The sequence below is a fragment of the Staurois parvus genome, unplaced genomic scaffold (genome assembly GCF_062004578.1).
Source record: "Staurois parvus isolate SC_StPar_1 unplaced genomic scaffold, SC_StPar_1.0 ptg000282l, whole genome shotgun sequence".
In the NCBI taxonomy this organism is placed as follows: Eukaryota; Metazoa; Chordata; class Amphibia; order Anura; family Ranidae; genus Staurois; species Staurois parvus.
Window position 1 is genome coordinate 471,968 of NW_028318078.1, and position 25,324 is coordinate 497,291.

Below are 25,324 nucleotides of genomic sequence, written 5' to 3' on the forward strand. Positions count from 1 at the left end.
AGAGAGACCTGTGTTATTAACACACAGGTCTCTCCCCTGTCAGCTTTCCCCAACAAACACTGAGTGCCGTTGGGGAATCACCGGCCGGGATCCGGTGATTGATATCTCTAGCCACCAATGGCAGTGCGGGTAGGGTCGTGCCCGTGCGTGCCCACTGCTTGGTAATGCAAATCACGTATATATATATACATAATTTTGCACAGCCCTTCCACCCTGTAGCAGTACTTCTACTATAGGGCAGCAGGCAAGGGGTTAAAATGGAACTTTAGTCAGAAAAGTAAAGTATTACTAAACCCACAATAGTAAAATCAGTCTGTATATGCAGTACAGCATGCTTGTCATACTCACTGTGGAACGTAAGGTGTTAATCCTCTGCATTGTGTAAAAAGGATGTTTGATTCTGATTTCTATGATCGTCCCCCTCTTCTACTATCCCCAATCCATCTGCTGATAGAACAGAGGTTCGGGGACACTCTACACATGCTCAGTTTTGTGTGTATTGCTAGAGAGTTTTTTCTTGGGAGGGTGCATGTGATCCGCACAGAGCCAATCAGCACTGTCTAAACAGAGAGTCAGGGGTCATGCAATCTCATAGGGCAGTGAGAGGAGAATGAAAACTCCTCCTACAAGCTTTAACCAGTGCTCAGCTGTACACTGATAGAAGTCACAAGACTTTATTATACTGCTGATGAGAAAAGGTATTTAGCAGTTTATATTTACTAAAATAATTGCATTTCCATGTTCAGTATACTGTGGGAGACCAGATATAGTGAATGCAGTGTCCTGGGTTTAGTAACACTTTAAGTCCTGCTAGATGACTTCAGGCTGGTCCCTTTTGAAGGTATAGCTATGTAATACATGAAAAATAAGTGCCTATCCTGTTTAAAATCCAGTAATACAATGTCTCACCTTGCTCTGCACATGCTCAGTTGCTCTCTATTTTAAGGACAGCTGACAGCCTAAAGATTTACTGCTGCTCAGGGCTGTGGGCTTCAGCAAAATGGCAGCCTCCAGAACAAACAGGAGTAATGCTGGAGGCAATTTACAGCACACAATAATTTTGGTAGCATAATTATTAATGTGGAATGTATGTGCCTTGCTGAAGAACATTATTTTTGATCAATTTCTTATGGGTAAAGATCCGCTTTTAAATTGCTCTCATTACAGTGCATGTGTGGTAATTTAGGTGATCTGCCAATGCCTGGTGATAATGATGACCTACCCTAGCAGTCGAGGGGACCTGTACTTGTACAGAAGAGTAACTCAGAAGAAGCCGGCAATGTGGTGCAGTGGACGGGCTGTTGTGGACACATTTAGAGGCTGCTGACAGTAGTGAACTTTCCGGCTGAAAATATGGGGTTTTCAGTGAGCCGAGGCCAGGTCTGGGCAGAGCTGATGTGGGCAGTAAAGAAAGATTCTTCAGAGCGTGAGGACACTGGGTACTAGGTTCCTTGGCATTGTCTGCATCTGGTCCCGTCTTCCCCCTGACTTGCTCACTTGCATCTCAGTGGACTTCTCCTCCCCACTGTACCTAAAACCCCACCATCACACCAACCCCACCCTCCACTCTACAGGTGATCCCCATCCTTCTCATCCTACACCTGCATTTTCCCTGCCCTCAACACTATGTTTGACCCCCAATGCCCTTACTACTGCATTGCATGCCCCATCATTGCGGCACTCATCCACCTTGCTCTCACCACCATGTGACCCCAATCTTCTCTTCCATTCTTGCCACTTCTACGCACCCCCAAGATTCTTCAGCGCGTGAGGACACTGGGTACTAGGTTCCTTGGCATTGTCTACATCTGGTCCCATCTTCCCCCTGACTTGCTTACTTGCATCTCAGTGGACTTCTCCTCCCCACCGTACCTAAAACCCCACCATCACACCAACCCCACCCTCCACTCCACAGGTGATCCCCATCCTTCTCACCCTACACCTGCATTTTCCCTGCCCTCAACACTATGTTTGACCCCCAATGCCCTTACTACTGCATTGCATGCCCCATCATTATTATTATTATTATTACATCGAGTTTATATAGCGCCAAATGGTTTGCTCAGCGCTGTACAATAGGGGGGACAATACATGGCACAGTACAACAAAGACAGACAGCGTACCAGGGGTAAGAGGGCCCTACTCTTTCAAGCTTACAATCTAGGAGGGAGGGGGTAGTGGAACAATAGGAAGTGGCTGAGGGGAATGAAGTGGCTGAGGGGGATGAAGTGGTGGGAGGAATGAGGGAGAAAGGCCGTTAGGTGAGGGTGGGGTAGGCTTCCCTGAAAAGATGGGTTTTGAGGGAGCGCCTGAATGTGGGGAGGGAAGGCGACAGTCGGATGGATTGGGGCAGTGAGTTCCAGAGGATAGGGGAGGACCTGGAGAAGTCCTGCAGTCGTGCATGGGAGGAGGAGACCAGGGAGCAGGATAGAAGGAGGTCCTGTGAGGAGCGAAGGGTACGGGTAGGGTGGTACTTGGGGATCAGGTTGGTGAGGTAGTCAGGGGCAGTGTTATGAACGGCTTTGTAGGTCAGGATTAGAAGTTTAAATTTGATGCGTTCCCTGCCCTCAACACTATGTTTGACCCCCAATGCCCTTACTACTGCATTGCATGCCCCATCATTCCGGCACTCACCCACCTTGCTCTCACCACCACGTGACCCCAATCTTCCCCTCCATTCTTGCCACTTCTATGCACCCCCATCTCACCCACGATGGCACCAATGCACATCAATGCATTCCCCATTGTACCAGCGCACAGTTCTATGTTCACCGCCACTACTATGTCCTTCGTATTCAGCCCCTTCAACGAGTGGCCAAACATTTACTAGTTTGTATCTACAATGGCGCTATAGCAAATGTCATTCCATTATAATGATTAAAAAATACTTTCTTTCTCTAAGCCCTGGTTCACACCCAATGCAGCTTTGAAATTGTGCTGAAGTAGAGTAGTGCGACTTCATGTGCGGCTTTCTGACATCTGTGCAACTTCATGCACAGATGTCAATGCAAGTCTCACATGAAATCGCAAAAAAATAGTGCAGGAGCCTTTTTAAAAGTTGGTGCGCACCAATTTGAATGGTTCCGTAGCTGCAAATAGCGTGCGACTGGTCATGCCACTTTGATCTGTCAAGTCGCACTGGTGTGAACAGGAGCTAAAAGAAAAAACTTTTCTGTCTCACTTCGCATTGAGTCCATATTACATTACATAGCTTCCAGTTACATGAGCAAAAAGCATTTTTTCTTAATATTTTTGGACCAATAAATCCAGCATGTTATGATGAAAGCCGTACAGCAAAGATATTGATGTGTAATAAAGTAAGTGCTGTAGCTGGTTCTGGGTGCAGAAAGTCATGTGACTCCTGTATATAGGACAAGACGCAGTTCATTCACATGAAAAGGGCCATGAGTTTAGTACTTGGAAGTCCTTCAAACCACATTTTGCATTTGAAATTTCCTCAAACAAGGTCTGATTCCAAAACATTTTCCAGGAAGAATAGGCAAAACTGAAAGGTAGACATACTGAGAATAAGGAACATGTGGCCTCTATTGCGATATATTGAAATACCCTAAAAAGTACCATATTTTAACTTTTTGACTTTGTCTGTTCTTCTATGCAGGTGTTTGATTTATAACTAGATTTACATATTTCCTTAGTAGTACTAGCACATTATGAAAGACTTACCTGTAAAACAAAGCCCTCCAGCGGTGCGGTGTCACGACTGACAGGGCTTCCTTCTTCACCCAGTCTTCCTTCTGGGTTCACAAGCTGCGGCTGTTTGAATGGATGAGGCGCAATGACGTCACTCCCGTGCATGCGCAAGGGAGCCACACTTGTGATACAGAGCTCTATGTATACTCAGTATGCCGCCCCTTCAGAACACAATGCAGGGATGTTGCCGGCCACAAAACATGTGAATATCTTCTAAACGGTACAAATTGGTAAATAGACCACTAAGTCAGCAGTTAAAACATAACGCTCAGTTTTATTAAGTGTTCTTGCATGGCAAGACCACTTACTATTATCTCACATATATATTCTTATTGTTATAGCCAAATTTACCACCCTAACTCCTCCCACAGTTTTTACAGTACATAGACAGTAATATACCGAAACATGCGGATTGTTCCCGATTGGTGTGCTATTACTTTGTGGAACGTTTCGCTGAATGGTTCACAAAATATCGTCGTTTTTGTGGTGAAATTGGTCCCATAGGAATGAATGTTCAAAACTCATTTTCAAGCCCACGTGCACAAATCTTATATCAAAACGTTCAGCTATCCCTGCTGCCACTAAAAATGTCCACGGCTAAGCCATAGTCCTGATAGTTTTCACAATATGACCATTTGTTTGCCACTCACGCCGCCCATTGACATTCATTGAAACTCCACTCTAGCCACCTCAAATTTGAAGGGAAATTTCTAAACTGCGACTGTGCCTTTATTTGTAATATTTCACAGACATACTATGCATCAAAATGTAAGGCTGGGTCTTGTGATTTTCACAATATAAAGCTCTTTGGTGTAGGATTTATAATTTTTAAACTACAACCGTTTGAATATGGCAACCGCCAGTGAAGTGGGCAAGTTGGAGCAGTTTGTTTTTAACCACTCTTCTCTGCCCTTGCTGTAGAGTGAGTTGCTATAGGAACCCGGGTGTGTGAGCAGGCAAGAACACTTCACACAATTTCCCCAGAAATTGTAGCTTTTCTAGTTTTATATAGTCTTTGAAAAAAAGACATGACAAGTGAAAATACATAGATTATGGCTGTAACTATCAAAAGATGTGTAACTTAGTATTAATGATGAAAGCTTGGTCATGCAAGTGTTGCAGCTGACGCGTTTTGAGATTAAGTGTCCTCTCTTCCTCAGAGGTGCTCAAAGAGGCATGATATCTGTAACAAACATACATATCAGTATACATCCTTGTTCATAAAGATTTTTTTCCTCAATGATTAAAGTATGATAGAACACTTACATGGCCCCAAATAGGGGCAGAAAAAGTACACGTAGACCACCAAAGTGTACTTTCAGTGTACACCAAAGTGTAAATTCTCATGATGCAGTAGAGAGTATTGACAGGCCCCTCACGGCATAGATGATGATACAGTGCAAGGAAAGGAGATAAGAGAAACTGGCCAAAGCATCTCCTGGAGAGGTCCCACCCCGAACACACCAATTGGGAACCTTAAAATGGCAGGTGCTCTTTAACCATTAGCCGCCCGGCCAATAGTCGTTTGGCGGCTGGAAAAATGCATTAGATTTCCGGGTGGATGCCATATGACGTACTCCCGGGCATGCGCAGTTTGTGCACTTACAGAGCCGTGACCAGCCGTGTACCTCGGACACGGCCGCTGACAGATCTGAGTACCGGCCCCCGTTGCCGGTACCATGTGACCTGCTGTGACCAATCACAGCAGGTCACATGACAGTTGTATACAATGGATGGCTTCATTCATGCCATCCATTGTATACTAGTGTCTAGCTGTGAATGGTCACAGAGATCACATTCACATGTCATGTGATTAGCTGTGGCCAAATCACAGCTAAGCACAAAAAAAACAAAACAAAAAAAAAACAAACCCTAAATGAATTGATGTCATTCTGGTAAATGCTTGCTTATAGCAAAGTAATTCTTTGCTATAAGCAAATTGTGTAAAAAAAAACCCAAAATACTAAGCACTTCCGCAAAGTAGTACAATGTTACTATGGTAACATTGTACTACTTTGGTCATAGTGAAATATGAAAAAGAATCTTTAAAAAAAAGAAAAAAAAGTAGTAAAAACAAAAAATAATAATAAAAAAAAAATATATATATATTTTTTTTTTTCATACTGTCACCAGTCAGTGTCCCTGATCACTGCCATCCCAGTTATATGATGACGCTGTACTGCACTGGTGACAGTATGTAAAAAAACAATAGTGAAAATTATTTTTTTTATTTTTTTCATTTTCAGAAAAGTTATGACAAATAAATACAACTTAAAAAAACTCGCCATGCCTCTTATGAAGTACGTTGGACTGTCTACTTTGCAAAAAGGGGTCATTTGGGGGATATCTGTACTGTTCTGACATTCTTGGACCTCAAGAAATTAGATTGGCTGTCAGTACTTCAGGATTGATCAATATTCAGATCTATACCATAGTTTGTGAACTGTATAACTTTCCTACAAACTAAAAGATACATCCTAATTTGGGTTATTTTCACCAAAGACATGGAGCAGAATACATCTTGGCTTAAATTTATGAAGAACAATTATTTGCAAACTTTTATAACAGAAACAAAAGTGTTTTTTTTTTTCAAAATGTTCGGTCTTTTTTTGTTAATTTAGCAAAAAATAAAAACCCCAGCGGTGATTAAATACCACCAAAAGAAAGCTCTAGTTGTGTGAAGAAAATGATAAAATTTTAGTTTGGGTACAATGTTGTATGACCGCGCAATTGTCATTCAAAGTGTGAGAGCGCTGAAACCTGAAAAATGGCCTGGGCAGGAAGGGGGTAAAGGTGCCCGGTATGGAAGTGGTTAAATGTAAGGAATCCAACTCATTCTTGCTGGCAGTTAGAATCTTTAATATTTGCAAACCAAAGGAAGGTTTCCTTTTTAGAATAATAAGCTGTCAGGTTAGTGAAACCAGGATATCAGAACCGATTTTAGGTTAATAGGTTCATCACACATAGCTGGAGAACTACTCAGATTCTTTTATTTCATGTTTTTTCTCATGGTTACTGTGAAATTGTGTGAATGCATCAATGCAGTGCATGTTATCTAGGCTTGCAGAGCTTAGAGTCATTGAATGAGTTTACCAAAAATGTAAATATTGCAGAATATACAGCCTCATGCTACATAACTAAGCTCCATTTCATGCTGAATAAACTAAATTATTAATGTATCTTAAATAGAAAACTACCTTTAGATAGATTTTTACTCCAAAAGCATTTTATTAAAGTAAATTTGTAAATAAATTTGTAAGTAAGTAAATAAAACTCAAAAAAATCTGATTTAAATTTTTTTTTTTAAATCATTGATTTTTATGCACCCTGAATTTCAGTAAAGGTAAGAGTACAAAACAGAGCCTCTGAGCATACCCCGGCTCAAGGTAGTACAATAACAAAGTGCATAAACAGACAGTAAACCGGTAAAAAAATAACTAACCCATCCTTGCAACTCGTAAAGCACAAATACTGCTGCTCAAGCCACGATGGCCAATGAAGAAAGGAAGAAGTAGTGTGATCCAGGATACCTTGTCTCCTCTCCACCACCCAAGACACAGTCAACAAAGTCTCATGTACCATAGGATAATACAGCACTGATCACACTTTATGGGGCAAGGAGCTATCTAAGGTTTACCCAGGTTCAGGACTGAACATAGGCAATCGTTCGGGGTAGGCTGGCAGTGGCCCCAGAGTCATGTTGATCCACCATGGTAGCATCCTATTCTAGCTAGATGTCCCACATATTGTGGAACTTCTTGGGGTAGCCTCGAGAGATATACGTCTTGTTATTGGTTTTCCAAGTAAAGTAATATTTGTTGAAAGTCTGGATAAAATTAATATTTTCCTGTACAGCTGGGGATTCTGCATAGGATGTGCAAAATTCTTGCTTCAGGGTCACCTGCGAGACCAGAGACTGTGTTTAACCACTTCCCGTCCGGCCCATGTACATAAACGGCCAGACGGGAGCAGTGCCGAAGCGGGTTGCCGTTTATAAAGGGCCCGCGCATTCACTCCCTGGGAGCGCGGCACCGTGATCCAGTTCCCGATCACTGTACGGGACCTCTGTGTGAGGTCCCGGTCATGTGATCATTGATTGGCTAATCAGTGATCACATGAATAGTAGTAAACAGGATACCACTTCTTGACATCATTGCTTACTACTAGTGAAATCTGTGAATAATCACAGAGGTCACATGGTACAAGGCTATTCACAACAGCCTTGTACCATGTGACAAGCTGTGACCAATCACAGCTCGCACAGTATTTCTCAATGGCTGCAAGAATGCTGCCAGAGAGAAGGAGAATGATTGCTTTTACAGCCTTTATGGGTGTAAAAGCAATCAGTATAAAAAAAGAAAAAAAAAATTCTTCATCACCCCCACAAGTAAGTACAGTGTCACCATGGTGACACTGTACTGCTAGTGAGACAGTATGTTAAAAAAACATAAATAATAATATACAAAAATAAAATAAAAATGTAAAAATAAATTTAAAAAAATTATAATATTTGGTTATAAACTAATTTGGGTTATTTTTTTTTTACTTAAAAGGTAGCTGCATACATTTTGGCAAAGATTTATAAAGCAATATTACTTATTTGCAAAATGTTTTAAGAAAAACACTTTTTTTTCAAAATGTTTGGACTTTTTCATTTGCATAACAAAAAAATAAAAATCCCAGCGGTGAATAAATACCACCAAAATAAAGTTGTATCTGTCTCAAAACAATGCTAAAAAATTCATATGGGTACAGTGTTGCCGTTTATAAATGGCCCCCACATTCACTGCCTGTGCGCGCTTCCTGGGAGCGCGCGGCACCGCGATCCAGTGCCCGCTGCTGTACGGGACCTCTGGCAGCTCCCGATTCATGTGATCACGGATTGGCCAATCCGTGATCACATGAATAGTAGCAAGCAAGCGGTCACTTCCTGACATCAGTGCTTGCTACTTGTGAAATCTGTGAATGATCACAGAGGTCACATGGTACAAGGCTAATCGCAACAGCCTTGTATCATGTGACAAGCTGTGACCAATCACAGCTCTCACAGTATTTTTCAATGGCTGCAAGAATGCAGCCAGAGAGAAGGAGAAATTATTGCTTTTACAGCCTTTATGGGTGTAAAAGCAATCTGTGTAAGAGAAAAAAAAAATCTTCATCACCCCCCACAAGTAGTACAGTGTCACCATGGTGACACTGTACTGCTAGGGTGACAGTATGTTAAAAAAAACATAAATAATAATATACAAAAATAAAATAAAAATGTAAAAATAAATTTAAAAAAATTATAATATTTGGTTATAAACTAATTTGGGTTATTTTTTTTTTACTTAAAAGGTAGCTGAATACATTTTGGCAAAGATTTATGAAGAAATATTACTTATTTGAAAAATGTTTTAAGAAAAACACGTTTTTTTTTCAAAATGTTTGGACTTTTTCATTTACATAACAAAAAAAAAAATCCCAGTGGTGAATAAATACCACCAAAATAAAGTTTTATCTGTCTCAAAACAATGCTAAAAAATTCATATGGGTACAGTGTTGCATGAGCGCGCAATTGTCATTCAAAGTGTGATAGCGCTGAAAGCTGAAAATTGGCCTGGACAGGAAGGGGGTGAAAGTGTCCGGACTGGAAGTGGTTAAACTATGTGTAAGGGGGTCATTCATCCCAATGGCCACAAGTGTAAGGAACATTCTTTCCACTGAGAATCTCACTAATGTATCATGAGTTGTAGATAAAGCCATTTTTATTAGGGGCTCCCTGAGACTGGAAAGGTATTTCAGGGGTTCCTCTGTGTTGAAAAGGTTGAGAAAGGCTGGTCTAGGGGAACAGAAAAAGTGATAATACCTTGTTCCTTGCACCCCCAGCAGCCAGCTCTCTTCCCCTCTATCCAGTGTTCTAGTTTAGGTTGTGGATGGACCCTCTGCGTCCTCACTTACAATGGGAAACTGAAGGCCCTGTATTGTATGTGATGATATCTGAGTGCCTGCGAGTGACAGATTGGTGAAGGGAAGCGGCATCAGGAGAGGAAGCCAGCAGGAATGAGAAATAAAGTAAATAAAACCTTTTCTAGACAAAACATGCATTTAATCCTTGCAATTTGATGGAAGCCCAACTGCAAGGATCTGTTTTTATTTTTTTGGAGGCAAGCTTTAAACGCATATGGGGTTATTTGGAAAGAACTTGACTTTAAAGGAGTCTTTTGTAATTCTTTGTACAGGAGCACTCAGACTGGGAGAGGGAGGGGCACGGCTAGGAGCCAAGTAGGCGTGTGTGGTGGTGCACATGTGATAACAAGGAACACTCTGACAGGAGGAGAGAGCAGAGTAAGCAGAAGGATGGCTGTTCAGTGTGCTGCTGCTTCATCTCATTCACATCAAAGTCATAAACTTGAGGGCAGGGAGATGACCTAGCTGTACTGCTTGGCGTGAGCCGCGTGCGCGTCCTACCTGCATTGCCATTCGTATCTCCGGGTCCTGGTCGGTGATTACTTGCCAGCACCCAGTGGTCGCCGAGTATTACCAATGGGGTAGAGAACTGTATGTAAACAATACAGTTCTCTCCCCTGTAAGCTGCACGCTGCATAGCAGAGCCATACAAAGCAGTGTGCTTACAGTGAAGCACACACACAGCCCCCTTAGTGAAACACACACAGTTAACCCTTTGATCGCTCCACATGTTAACCGCTTCATGCCCAGTGCCATTAGTACAGTGTAATTTTTTTTTATTAGCACTGATCACTGTATTATTGTCGCTGGGGATGTCAGTGACACCAAGTCAGTTCCCCCCAGTGTCAGAATGCCCGCCGCAGTCCCACTGTAAGTTGCTGATCGCCGCCATTACTAGTAAAAAAAAAAAAATTCCAATATATATTCCACCATTTGTAAACGCTATAACTTTCACATAAACCAATTAATTTACTCGTATTGGGATTTTTTTTTTTTAGCAGACATGTCGCAGAATATATTTTGAAGCATATTTATGACAGAATTTGATTTTTAAAATTTTTTTACTGGATATATTTAATAGCAAAAAGTCAAAAATATTGTTTTTTTCCCTCAAAAGTCTTTTTTTGTTGATAGCGCAAAAAATTAAAATCGCACAGGTGATCAAATACCACTGAGAAAAAGCTCTATTTGTGGGGGAAAAAGGACGTAATTTGGGTGCAGCGTTGCATGACCGTGCAATTGTCAGTTAAAGTAACGCAGTGCCGTACCGCGAAAAATGGCCTGGTCAGGAAGGGGGGTAAATCCTCAGGAGGGAAAGTGGTTAATGGTGTATTTAACAATCCAAAAGAGGCCAAATAGGAGAAGTTAATTTACTGCTGGTGATAAGTTACTAAATTTTTCTAATTCAGCTGAGCTGTCTACGAAGTACACCCTGTAGTGACATAATCCTCTATTTTAAGCTTTACTAGACAAGTATAAAGAGTGGTCAGACATTCAGGACTTGCAGCTCATCCTAGCACTGGCTGCTGTACTATTAAGCTGGCCATACACGTGTAGATTTTTGGCTGAAAATATTCGTAAGAAAAGCTGAACGAAAATGATTTGCACATTCGATGAATGGACGAATGTTGTTCAAAAATTGTATTTTGCTTTTAACATTCGATTTTTAAAATGAATGTAATTTCTGAACTAGAACCACATACACTGGCTGAAAATTTGTTTGAACAAAAGTTTTCCTTCCTGTCCCTTCAAATTTTTCTGTCACTGCTCTTGAAAACAAACATAGATTTGACCCCACTATGGGTTGTAAAATCAAATGAATATTCTTAAAACAAATATTCTCAGATGAAAATCTACACGTGTATGGCCAGCTTAACTTTTCAAATTCAGTCGAATATTTTCGAATTCGGTTGAAATCTTTTTGATTTCAATTAACTTTTTGAATTTTGTTGAATCAATTTTGAATTTGGTTGAACCAATTTCGAATGTGAACGACTTTTCGAATTTGGCCAAAATGTTTTCAAATTGAATTAGAATACGAATTACCGTAATGAATCCCGAAAACCAATTAAACGAATCTTGAAAACCAATTGAACGAATATACCGAATCCAACTACACAAAATTTGTTAGATTTTGAATCGAAAAAATTTTTTTTTTAAATTTTGCACATGTCTATCCACAATGCCATATTCTATAAGATCTTTAATTTTCGTGATTCTCTCATTTTTCGCCCATTGTCTTAATACATTATAACTCATGACAACACAATCAAAAGCATTTAAATGCATGAATGGAAATGGTCAGAAAGCAAAAATGACAATATATCAATGCTTTAAAAAAAATCATATAAACAAAGCAAAGATTTTTCTTTTATACATTTAATCTGGTTTTCTGGCCTTTTAAGGTGATAAATATACTCCCTAGAAAGATTATTAATATGAACATTTCAACACATGAAGATCAGTATTTTTCAGTGCTGACGGGTTTGCTTCAGTAAAAAAAAGAAAAAAATCCACCGAGCTTTAAGCCAGTGACCCTGGAGCCAGATGTGACCCTTTGCCTGTTTTTATCTGGCCCTTGGGCTCTTATTCCCCCCACTGTCAGCAACAGTGGGGCATAGTTCCTGATGCTGACAACGGGGTCCTATTCCTCCCACTCACACCAATGATGGGGTACTATTCCTACCACTCACACCAATGATGGGGCACTATTCCTCCCACTGGTACCAATGATAGGGCACTATTCCTACCACTCACACCAATGATGGGGCACTATTCCTACCACTCACACCAATGATGGGGCACTATTCCTCCCACTGGTACCAATGATAGGGCACTATTCCTACCACTCACACCAATGATGGAGCACTATTCCCCCCACTGACATCAAAGGTGGGACACTATTCCTCCCACTGATACCAATCATGGGGCACTATTTCGCTCACTGACACCATTGATTAGATAATATTCTTCCTTCTGACACCATTTATGGGGCACTATTCCTCATACTGATACCAATGATGGGGCACTATTCCTTCCACTGACACCAATGATAGGACACTATTCCTCCCACTCACACCAATGATGGGACACTATTCCTCCCACTGATACCAATGATGGGGCACTATTCCTCCCACTGATACCAATGATAGGACACTATTCCTCCCACTCACACCAATGATGGGACACTATTTCTCCCACTGATACCAATCATGGGGCACTATTCCTCCCACTGACACCAACAAACAGCACTATTCCTTCCACTGATACTAATGATGAGGCAATATTCCTCCCACCTATGCCAATCATGGGGCACTATTTCTCGCACTGACACCATTGATCAGATAATATTCCTCCCACTGACACAAACAAATAGCACTATTCCTCCCACTGATACTAATGATGGGTCTCTATTCCTCCCACTGATACCAATGATGGGACTCTATTCCTCCCACTGATACCAATGATGGGGCACTATTCCTCCCACTGATACCAATGATGGGTCACTATTCCTCCCACTGATACCAATGATGAAGCACTATTCCTCCCACTGACACCAATGATGGGGCACTATTCCTCCCACTGATACCAATGATGGGACTCTATTCCTCCCACTGATACCAATGATGGAGCACTATTCCTTCCACTGATACCAATGATGGGGCACTATTCCTCCCACTGACACCAATGATGGGGCACTATTCCTCCCACTGACACCAATGATGGGGTTCTATTCCTCCCACTGACACCAATGATGGGGTTCTATTCCTCCCACTAACACCAATGATGGGGTTCTATTCCTCCCATTGACACCAATGATGGGGCTCTATTCCTCCCACTAATAACAATAATGGGAAACTATTCCCCCCCTAATACCATATTCTGCTCCCCCTGGTCACAGTCTGGCCCTCTTAAAGTTTGAAGGACCGTGAACTTTGTTTAGAAAGTTTGGAGATCCCTGCTTTAAACAGTTAATAAAAAAAAATTATACATAAATACAATTTCATAAATCATGTAATCATTCAAACAGAAAATGTGCTTGTGCTTTTCCCCCTCACTTCCATTTGTTTAGAACATTGGTCTCCAAACTGTGGCCCTGGGGCCAGATACGACCTTATCCGGTCCTATATTCCTCCCACAAACACCAAGAATGGGGCATTGCTTCCTCCCACTGGTCACCTTTTGTACCCCTAAAGTCAAAAGGACGTAAAGCTGGCCCTTTGTGTATGGGATAAGTATTGGAGAGCCCTTCATTATACCAATTTGAAAACAAAATCGAACAAACATTCAAAAACAAATTTAAAGCGGAACAATGCCCAAAAGTGGAAGTTCCGCTCTAAGAACTGGCCCCCCCACTCCCTGTTAAGGATTGGCACCTTTGGGGATTGGGTACCAGAAAATGACAAATACCCGCTCCCGCTTCTGCTGCGATCGCCTAGGCAATCAGAAGTAGAAGTTGTCCTCCGCCCTCCCTCCCCGTAGTCTTCTGGGACACATGACAGGTGAGGACAGAAGAGGACCATTCACAAATGCCGGCACAGAGAACACAGGGCAGCTGTTGAAATGGGTCGCGAAGTGGACACTGCTTGATCGAGGGACAGGTGTGTGTCCGTTTTTTTAAAAGTCAGCAGCTAAAGTTTTTGTAGCTGCTGTTTTTCTTTTTTTTATTTTAACTGGAACTCCATTTTAAACTTGAATTTGACAAGAAGAATAAAACTAAGTAGATTCTAGAAAATAAAATAAAGGAATAAAATAGAATAGAAAATAGTAGAGTAGAAACAAATAGAGGAAAAATAAAAGAATAGAAAAAAAACAATAAAATAGAATGCAAAAGAAAAGAATACAATTGAATAGAATAGAAAAGAATAGAATCAATATTTTATAAGGCAATAGAAAATAAAAGAATAGAATAGAAAAGATTAGAATAGAATAGAAAATCAAAGAACTGGCACTGTACCAGTGCCCCATCAACATTTGTCATGGTGTGCCCCTGCACAAAAAACATCACCAACAGTACACCAAAAAGAAGATCTGTCACTGTGCACCAAAAAACCACTGTAAAGTGTACCAGTGCACAAAATCCACTGTACTGTCAGTGTCCCATCATCTTCCTTTCTGATTTCGAAAAGATTTCGATTGAATTCGAAATTCTATTTTTTCCCCCCTGATTTAAGCTGGCCATACATGTGTAGATTTCCGGGCGATAATATTAGTAAGAAAAGTTGTCCAAAAATTCTTTGCACATTCAATGAATGTTGTTCCAAAATTTTCTTTTGCTTTTAACATTCGATTTTAAAATGAACCACATACACTGGCCGAAAATTCTTTTGATCGAGAAAAGTTTTCCATCCTGCCTATTTGAATTTTCCGGTCACTACTGTCGAAAACAAACATCGATTTGACCCCACTAATGATTAGAAAATCAAACAAATATTCTTGAAAGGAAAATTTTCGAAAGAAATCTATACGTGTATGGCCAGCTTTAGTCTTGTCTGTTAAATGACCATGTTAACCACTTCAAGTCCGGACACTTTCACCCCCTTCCTGTCCAGGCAATTTTCAGCTTTCAGCGCTATCACACTTTGAATGACAATTGCGCAGTCATGCAACACTACCCATTTGAATTTTTTAGCATTTTTTTGAGACAGATAACACTTTATTTTGGTGGTATTTATTCACCACTGGGATTTTTATTTTTTTGCTATATAAATGAAAAAGTCCAAACATTTTGAAAAAAAAAAGAAGTGTTTTTCTTAGAAAATTTTGCAAATAAATAATCTTTCTTCATAAACCTTGGCCAAAATGTATTCATCTATCTTTTTAGTAAAAAAAACAAAAATAACCCAAATTAGTATATAACCAAATATAATTAAAAAAAAAAAAAATTTACATTTGTATTTTTTTTTTATATTATTATTCATGTTGTTTGTTGTTTTTTTCCATACTGTCACCCAAGCAGTACAGTGTCACCATAGTGATAGTGGGGGGTGATGAAGATTTTTTTTTTCTACACTGATTGCTTTTACACCCATAAAGGCTGTAAAAGCAATCATTTCTCCTTCTCCCTGGCTGCATTCTTGCAGCCATTGAAAAATACTGTGAGAGCTGTGATTGATCACAGCTTGTCACATGATACAAGGCTGTTGTGATTAGCCTTGTACCATGTGATCTTTGTGATCATTCACAGATTTCACAAGTAGCAAGCACTGATGTCAGGAAGTGACAGCTTGCTTACTACTATTCATGTGATCACGGATTGGCCAATCTGTGATCACATGAATCGGGACCTGACAGAGGTCCCGTACAGCAGCGGGCACTGGATCGCGGTGCCGCGCGCTCCCAGGAAGCGCGCACAGGCAGTGAATGCGGGGGCCATTTATAAACGGCAACCCGATTCGGCCCTGCTCCTGTCCGGCTGTTTATGTACATGGGCCGGACGGAAAGTGGTTAAACCATTTGGCAGAAAGCTGCAGCTCTGTTAAAAATTTCCAAAACGTTACCAATCTGAAATACAGTGGGTCAAAAGTACTGCTATTTAATAGAACACTGCTACAGTCCTTTTGGCATATTCATTTTAACTCTCTATGGAGAATGAAGCAGAATGCACTTCTGCAGGAACATCAAATGACACTGGGTCCATTTTTAATTGTTTTCACCCAAGATTCGCACAACTTTCACCCAGCATTCATATATTTTCCCAATTGATTACAGTTAGAATTATGCATGAGTCGTGGGAGAAAAAAATAAATAAAGCCCCTATTATAATAAAATGGACTGATATATTTTAGCCAAGTTTTATAAAACCAAGAACTCAACTTATGATAAATAATTATTCATGTGCCATTGTTCTCTTTTCTTGCATATGCAGCTTTTGGCCTCTTGCCCTAGGTAAGGCAGTTATTGAGATAAAAAGTCTATTATCCAAATCTTTATGTTCATCTTGAATTTATGAAAGGACCTGACCACTGAAAAGTGGAGCCTAGCGGACTGACGCAGCCATTATGTCAGAAGATCCTGTCATTAAATGTAAAAAACTGCAAATAAAAACAGGAAAATCAAGTGATTTTTTAATGCTTACTTGCTGCATTTTCCTTTCCATAAATTATTTTGATTTCCTTGGAATGTGCCTCTGAACTTAATAGAAGAGCTGACTACTTAAGGCTCCATGCACACGGGGTGTTTTAGTAACGCTGGTAACGTTAGCTTTGTAAAGGCACTTTAAAAACATGAGTTTTTCAGCATTTTTGTATTACTGTTAGCGGTGTTTTGCCAAATTTTTTTTACCCAAAAAAAAATGCTGGTTTGCTGCGATTTACCGCGTTTTGCCATGTTTTTCAGTGTTTTACAGCTAAAAAAAACTCCTCTAGAAACCCACTAATTTGGGTTGTTTTCCCAGCCAAAAAACGCCGCTGCCAAAAAACGTTGATTACAGTCTATGTGTGCATGGACACATAGGATAACATGCTGGGGGGTTTACTGGTTGTAGAAAAAAACGTCAAAAGCCACAAACAGCAGCTGTAAAAACGTCCAGTGTGCACGAGGACTTAGGCTACGTTCACACTAGCCTTGTTTTCAAGCGGCAGAAAGGCGTTTGGAAAGCGTTTTTACCGCTTCCCAAACGCCTCGGACAATTCGACAATTCTGCCAATTGCAGCACATGGTGCTGTTCTAACGGGAGCGGTAGCGTCGAGGCAAAACAGACGCCTCTGGTCGAGTCAGGAGGCGTTGAAGCCTCCTATTCTAGCCTATGGTGCCGCTCTGCAAACGCCCGGCCGGCGTTTGCGGGGCGTTTGTGGAGCGGTAACACCATTCAAACTTCATTATAGGTGTTTGTGGGGCGTTTTTAACGCTCGGCAAACACCTAGCAACCGCTGCTGAACCACGCATGCGGCGTTTGCGGAGCGTTTGCCGAGCGGTAAAAAACACTCCGCAAACGCCGGACCACCGCTTGCCAAACGCTATAGGGGCGTTTGCCAAGAGTTGGTAAAACAGTCAAGTGTGAACGAGCCCTAAGGCTCCATGTACACTGCAGCTGATGAACACATGTTTAGGAGCTTTTTTGCATTTTTTTCAGCAGCCCCTGAACTCTCCCTAATGTTTTCCTATGTGTCCATGTACACATCGTTGCTTATAGGCAGTTGAGTTTACAGTTGTTTTTTTGAACGCACCAAACTTGCGTTCAGGAGTAGATTTTATCAGTGTTTCAAACGCTTGTAAATGCGTGTTAACGCGTGTAAACCCGGCTAACCGCGTTTATAAGCGTTTGCATTTGGAAATTTTTTTAACTCTTTTTTTTAACTTTTCCATTTCAGGATGCTGTCCAGAACCTTTTTTCATTATGAAAAATGCATGCAAAGCATTTTCCCGGTACACCATAGTTTGAGGTTTTGCATGACAGAAAAAATATGTTAGACACTGCTGCAATAATTTCTGCACAAAAATAAGCTGGAACACATCCAAACAGCACAAAAAAAAAAAAAAAACCACAGCTAATCTCAACAAATACTGCTCTTTGCTTCTGCTCTCTCTATTTCTCTAAAAATGTCTGAAATAGTTAATTTTTTACTGTCCAGTGCATTCTGGGCATTTTGGAAGGTCTCCTGAGGTTATCTTTAAAAAACGCTTCTAAACGCAAACGCTCATAAACACACATAAACGCAGTATTTTAACCTACGTTTTCCAGCAGTCAGATTTCATCGTTCAGAAGTGTCCCGTGTACATGGAGCCTAATAATATTACTTTATTATCATTGTATAAAAAACATAGAAAAACATCTCAAAGAGTCAAATCCCTGGCACAGCTCCCTCCCTTTTGAACATCCTGGGGGCAGCACAGTGGCTAAATGGTTAGCATTTCTGCCTGGCAGTACTATGGTCACTGGTTCGAATCTCAATCATGGCACCACCTGCCTGGAGTTTGCATGTTCTCCCTGTGCTTGCGTGGGTTTCCTACGGGTACTCCGGTTCCTCCCACACTCCAAAGACATGCTGGTAGGTTAATTGGCTCCTGTCTAAATTGACCCGAGTATGTGTATGTATGAATGTGAGTTAGGGACCTTAGATTGTACACCCCTTGAGGGTTAGAGACCGATGTGAATGTACAATATATATGTAAAGCGCTGCGTAAACTGACAGCGCTATATAAGTACCTGAAATAAATAAATAAATAAATCCTAAGGCTTTTCCTATTCCTGTGAACGTCTAATTACTGTGTGTGCTGGCCCAGCTCTTTCATCCCTCCCCTCAACCACCTACATGCACGTGTATCTAGCTACTGAGGGAGGAATACTATTGAGTGGGGTCAGCAACTAGTAGATCGTGATCTATCAGTACATCTTGGCCAAGTGACTGGTAGATCTCAGTCTGGCTCTCAGCAGATTGAAAAATGATATTTTCATGCCTTTTTAACATGCATTTCAGGTCAAGCCTTCTTTTCATTTGTAATAAATCATTGTTGTGTTAAGAAACCTGGAGGGTATTTGGACTGAATTACAATGTTCAGCAAGGTTTAAAAGAGAAGTTTGGGATATGAAAAAAACAAACATTCTTACTCACCTAGGTGGATGCAGCATTGATCCGATGCTGCATCTGTCCCTCACCGTCTCTACACCGAGAACTGAGCAATCAAAGGCCGCTGATCGATTAGTTCTCAGTCAGCAGTGAGCAGAGAGGTGGTGACTGTAAGTCTCTGGCTCTCTGCCCCTCCAACACTCACTGGAGCCCAAAGTGTGGAGGGGGCGAGAGCTGTTGGCTCAGGCTCTCGCCATATGGCTTAGATTTATTTTTATTTTATTTATTCCATGTACTTATATAGCGCCGTTTATTTATGCAGCACTTTACACACACACACATATATATATATATATATATATAGTACATTCACATCAGTCCCTAACCCTCAAGGGGCATACAATCTAAGGTCCATAACTCGCATTCATGTATACATAAACTAGGGCCAATTTAGACAGTAGCCAATTAACCTACCAGCATGCGTTTGGAGTGTGGGAGGAAACCGGAGTACCCAGAGGAAACCCACGCAGGCACAGGGAGAAAATGTAAACTCCAGGCAGGTGGTGCCGTGGTTGGGATTCGAACCAACGACCCCAGTACTGCCAGGTGGAAGTGCTAACTATTTAGCCACTGTGCTACCCAAGATTTTGAGCCAGCTGCCGGTCCAGGCATCTGGGTAGAACCCACCATTAAAGTTGGGATCTCATCACATTCTTGATCGGCTGTTGGCTGAATATGGGTCGCTGGAGTGCAGAACAAAGTTGTCCCCATCAGATGTATGGCCAAAAGTGCTTTGACATGACTTCTCCATTTAAAACAACAGACATGCACAGATCTGCTAAATCCAATGTACTGTATGTGAATGAAATGTGCCTCTCTCATGCCAAGTCTCCTGTCTCTGTGTTCCAGGTTTTTCCTGAAAGACGAAACCTGAATATGAACCATTATGCCAATAAGAAGAGTGCTGCAGAAAGCATGCTGGATGTCGCTCTGCTGATGGCCAATGCATCGCAACTGAAAGCTGTCATTGAAGAAGGACCCTCATTCGCGTACTATGTACCCCTCATTATCCTGATCTCCATATCTTTCATCTTCCAGGTTGTGGTGGGAATTCTACTCATATTCATTGGTTTGTATTTTTTTTAATCTTTGTGATCTGTTTTTTTACCCCGGGGAACCAGGAAAAAGATGTCCACCATGGCTCCAAGCCTCTTGGGGCTCCCTAGGTGTGAAAACTAACATGCCTGCAAATGCAATGTTAGCTACTGCTGTATGTCCCTGGTGCTCTGTGAAAGTTTATACAGCCCTGTGAACGTTCCCACAGCCAAGGGACAAAACAAACTGTGCTCACAGAAAGGAGGAAGCAACCGCGGCTTTGTTACTATGTCAGAGTTACTTCCTTTTCAGCAGACTGGCTGCCCGACATTTTCATTTGTTCTAGCAGCAAAACAGTGGGTTTGTTGTTTAAATAGCCGTCTGAACTCTTTTGTCTATAGATTTATGCTTGATAGGCTTTGGGGAACTACCTATTTAAATAATGTATATATTTGTGTGCATGTTTGTTTAAAGCTGGTGGTCTATATGACAGCCGAGAAATAAATTCCTGAGTTGGTGGAAAAACTCCGCAGTTTTGTTGGTTTTCTACTGACAGAGCTGTCATGTGTGTAAATATTTGCAGTTTACTGTAAGTTTGAAGTTCAATTGTAAATTGCTTTATCATTGTAAACAAAGATTCCAGAGAGTAATACTGCCGGAGAGGAAGAACAGCATGTAAACCAGCAGTAAGCACAAACCTAGTTTTTCATTGACATTCCCCTTTCGTTCTGTTTACAATGCATCCAGAAAGTATTCACAGCGCTTAACGTTTGCCACATTTTGTTATGTTACAGCTTTATTCCAAAATGCATTAAATTCATTTTTTTCCTCAACATTCTACAAAAAATACCCCATAATGACAACGTGAAAGAAGTTCGTTTTGAAATCTTTGCAATTTATAAAAAAACAAAAAAAAAACCATGTATATAAGTATTCACAGCTCAATACTTTTTTGAAGCACCTGTAGCACCTGAAGCACCTGTAGCACCAATTACAGCCTCAAGTCGTTTTGAGTATGATGCTACAAGCTTGGCACACCTATTTTTGGGCAATTTCTCCCATTCTTCTTTGCAGTACTCCTCAAGCTCCATCAGGTTGGATGGGGAGCGTCGGTGCACAGCCATTTTCAGATCTCTCCAAAGATGATCAATCGGGTTCAAGTCTGGGATCTGGCTGAACCACTCCAGGACATTCACATAGTTGGCCCATAGCCACTCTTTTGTTATATGGGCTGTGTGCTTAGGGTCATTGTCCTGTTGAAAGATGAACCGTCGCCCCAGTCTAAGGTCCAGAGCACTCTGGAACAGGTTTTCATCAAGGATGTCTCTGTAAATTGCAGCACACATCTTTCAATCGATCCTGACTAGTCTCCCAGTTCCTGCCGCTAAAAAACATCCCCACAGCATGATGCTGCCACCACCATGCTTCACTGTAGGGATGGTATTGGCCAGGTGGTAAGTGGTGCCTGGTTTCCTCCAGACATGACGCTTGGCATTCACGCCAATGAGTTCAATCTTTTTTGTTTTGTTTCTCATGATCTGAGAGTCCCTCAGGTGCCGCAAAACCAGGTCCCCCGTTCATTCTCCCTCTACAAATCTACCTTCCTCACTTACACCTCTTCCCTCCACGCCGCCAAGCAGGCTTACTTCGTAAACCTGATTAACACCCTCTCCTCCTGCCCTCGCCGACTCTTCTCCACCTTCAACTCCCTGCTCTCCCCCCCCCCTCCTCCACTCAGTACCTCACTCACCGCCCACGAAATTGCCACTCATTTCCACAACAAAATTGATGCAATCCGTCAGGACATAGTCAACTCGCAATCTATCTCCCCACCTAGCCCCCCCCCCCCATCTCCCCCTCATCTCTTCCCTTCTCTGACCTCGCAACCGCACTGCCCCCCTCCACACCCAAGACCCCGCTTACCGTAACCCCACCAGCTCTGCACTCCTTCAGCCCTACTACCACTGAGGAAGTCACCAGGGTCTTCTCAGAAGCCCGCCTCACTACCTGCCCCCTGGACCCTATCCCCTCTCGACTCCTCCAGTCACCCCCCTCTTCCCTCATCTGCTCCCTCACCCACATCTTCAATCTCTCCCTCTCTACCGGCGTATTCCCCTCCCCCCTAAAGCATGCGCACATCACCCCCATACTCAAAAAGCCCTCCCTGGACCCCTCTGACCCAAACAACCTCAGACCCATCTCCCTGCTGCCACTCACTTCCAAACTCCTGGAGCGCTTAGTCTACAACCGCCTAAGCGCCCACCTAACTGACAACAACCTCCTTGATCCACTACAGTCCGGCTTCCGTCCCCTACACTCCACCGAAACCGCCCTCCTCAAAATCACCAACGACCTACTAACCGCCAAAGCCAAAGGCGACTACTCTGTCCTCCTCCTCCTGGACCTCTCCGCGGCCTTCGACACAGTTGACCCCCCCCCCCCTCCTCCTTAATAAACTACTCTCCCTTGGCATCAGAGACACCGCTCTCTCCTGGTTCTCCTCGTACCTATCCCGACGCTCCTTCAGTGTCACCTACAATGGTGCCACCTCCCCCTCACTCCCCCTCTCTGTTGGGGTCCCCCAGGGCTCTGTCCTTGGACCCCTTCTCTTCTCCATCTACACCTCCTCCCTTGGCAAACTCATACACTCCCACGGCTTCAACTACCATCTCTATGCTGAGGACACTCAAATTTACCTCTCCACCCCTCACCTCACCTCCACTTTCTCCGCCCGCATCACTCACCTCCTAAACGACATCTCTGACTGGATGTCACTCCATTTCCTCAAACTCAACCTCTCCAAAACCGAGCTTCTCGTCTTCCCTCCTGCCCGCGCCCCCCCATCCTATCCATCACTACTAACATCACCACCATCAATCCCGCCCCGCAAGCCAAAGTCCTTGGAGTCATTCTGGACTCTAACCTCTCTTTCCAACCTCATGTCAAATCACTTACAAACACATGCAGACTCCACCTCCGCAATATCGCCAAAATACGCTCCTTCCTTACCCCAGACACCACTAAACTACTTGTGCACTCCCTGATTATCTCACGCCTTGACTACTGCAACTCCCTCCTCACCGGCCTACCCCAGTGCAGGCTCTCCCCGCTTCAGACCATCCTCAACTCAGCGGCTAGACTCATCCACCTCACCACCCGCTCCACCTCTGCCACCCCCCTCTGCCTCTCCCTCCACTGGCTCCCTATCGCCCAACGCATCAAATTCAAACTACTCACTCTGACCTACAAAGCCATTCACAACACTGCCCCTAACTACCTCACCAACCTGATTCCCAAGTACCACCCTACCCGTACCCTTCGCTCTTCACAGGACCTCCTTCTATCTTGCTCCCTGGTCTCCTCCTCACACGCACGTCTGCAAGACTTCTCCAGGTCCTCCCCCATCCTCTGGAACTCACTACCCCAATCCATCAGACTGTCACCTTCCCTCCTCACCTTCAGGCGCTCCCTGAAAACCCACCTCTTCAGGGAAGCCTACCTCACCCTCACCTAATGCTGCTCTCCTTCATCCCTCCTACCACTCCACCCCCCACAGCCACTTCCTCCTGTACCACTACCCCCTCCCTCCTAGATTGTAAGCTCGAAAGAGTAGGGCCCTATAACCCCTCGTGTGCTGTTTGTAGTTGCTGTAATGTTTCATGTATTGTCCCCCCCTCTATTGTACAGCGCTGAGCAAACCCTTTGGCGCTATATAAACTCAATGTAATGTAATAATGTAATGTGCCTTTTGGCAAACTCCAGGTGGGCTGCCATTTGCCTTTTACTGAGGAGTGGCTTCTGTCTGGCCACTCTACCATACAGGTCTGATTGGTGGAGTGCTGCAGAGATGGTTGGTCTTCTGGAAGGTTCTTCTCTCTCCACAGAGAAACACTGGAGCTCTTTCAGAGTGACCATTGGGTGCTTGGTTGCTTCCCTGGCTAAGGACCTTCTCCCTCGATCGCTCATTTTGGCCTAGCAACCCGCTTTAGGAAAATTCCTGGTGGTTCCAAACTTCTTCCATTTACGGTTAATGGAGGCCACTGTGCTTATTGGGACCTTCAATGCTGCAGAAATTTTTCTGTACCCTTTCCCAGATCTGTGCCTTGATACAATCCTGTCTCGGAGGTCTATGGACAATTCCTTGGACTTCATGGCTTGGTGTGTGTCCTGGCATGCACTGTTAACTGTGGGACCTTATATAGACAGGTTTATGCCTTTCCTAATCATGTCCAATCAACTGAATTTCTAACAGGTGAACTCCAATCAAGTTGTGGAAACATCTCAAGGATGATCAGTGAGAACAGGATGCACCAGAGCTCAATTTTGAGTGTCATTGCAAAGGCTGTGAATACTTATGTACATGTGTTTTCTTCATTTTTTATTTTTAATAAATTGCAAAGATTTCAAAACAAACTTCTTTCACGTTGTCATTATGGGGTATTGTTTGTAGAATGTTGAGGAAAAAAATGAATTTAATCCATTTTGGAATAAGGCTGTAACATAACAAAATGTGGCAAAAGTTTAGCGCTGTGAATACTTTCTGGATGCATTGTATATAGACAAATGATATGCTGTAAGGCTACTTGCACACTGGAGCTACCATGGCCATTAACTCTACTGGCAGCAGAAAAACGCTAAACATGGTAAAAATCGCAGGTAAACATGGTACTTCACTGGCCGCGTTTAACCACTTGCCTCCCAGAGGATTTACCCCCTTTTCTGACCAGGCCATTTTTTCCATTACGGTTCTGCGTTACTTTAAGTGACAATTGCGCGGTCATGCAACGCTGCACCCAAATAAAATTTGTGACCTTTTTTTTACCACAAATTGAGCTTTCTTTTGGTGGTATTTGGTCACCTGTGTGTTTATTTTTTGCACTAAAAAAAAAAAAAAGACCAACAATTTTGTGAAAAAAAAATATTTTGATGACATTTTGCTACTAAACATGTCCAGTAAAAAAAATTTAAATATCAAATTTCATTATAAATTTAGGCCAAAATGTATTCTGCTACATATCCTGCTAAACAAAATCTCAATACGTGTAAATTAATTGGTTTAC

General features: G+C 42.3%; 1 protein-coding gene across 2 annotated transcripts in view; it reads left to right on the top strand.

Moving 5' to 3' along the window:
* The window catches only part of NINJ1 (ninjurin 1), a 107,597-nt gene that overhangs the window by 57,537 nt on the left and 24,736 nt on the right, over nucleotides 1–25,324 (top strand). For both annotated transcript variants that reach the window (XM_089681840.1, XM_089681841.1), the window contains one exon: nucleotides 20,079–20,298. In XM_089681840.1, coding sequence (XP_089537966.1) covers nucleotides 20,079–20,298 — 220 coding nt within the window. The remainder of the gene's footprint in view (nucleotides 1–20,078; nucleotides 20,299–25,324) is intronic.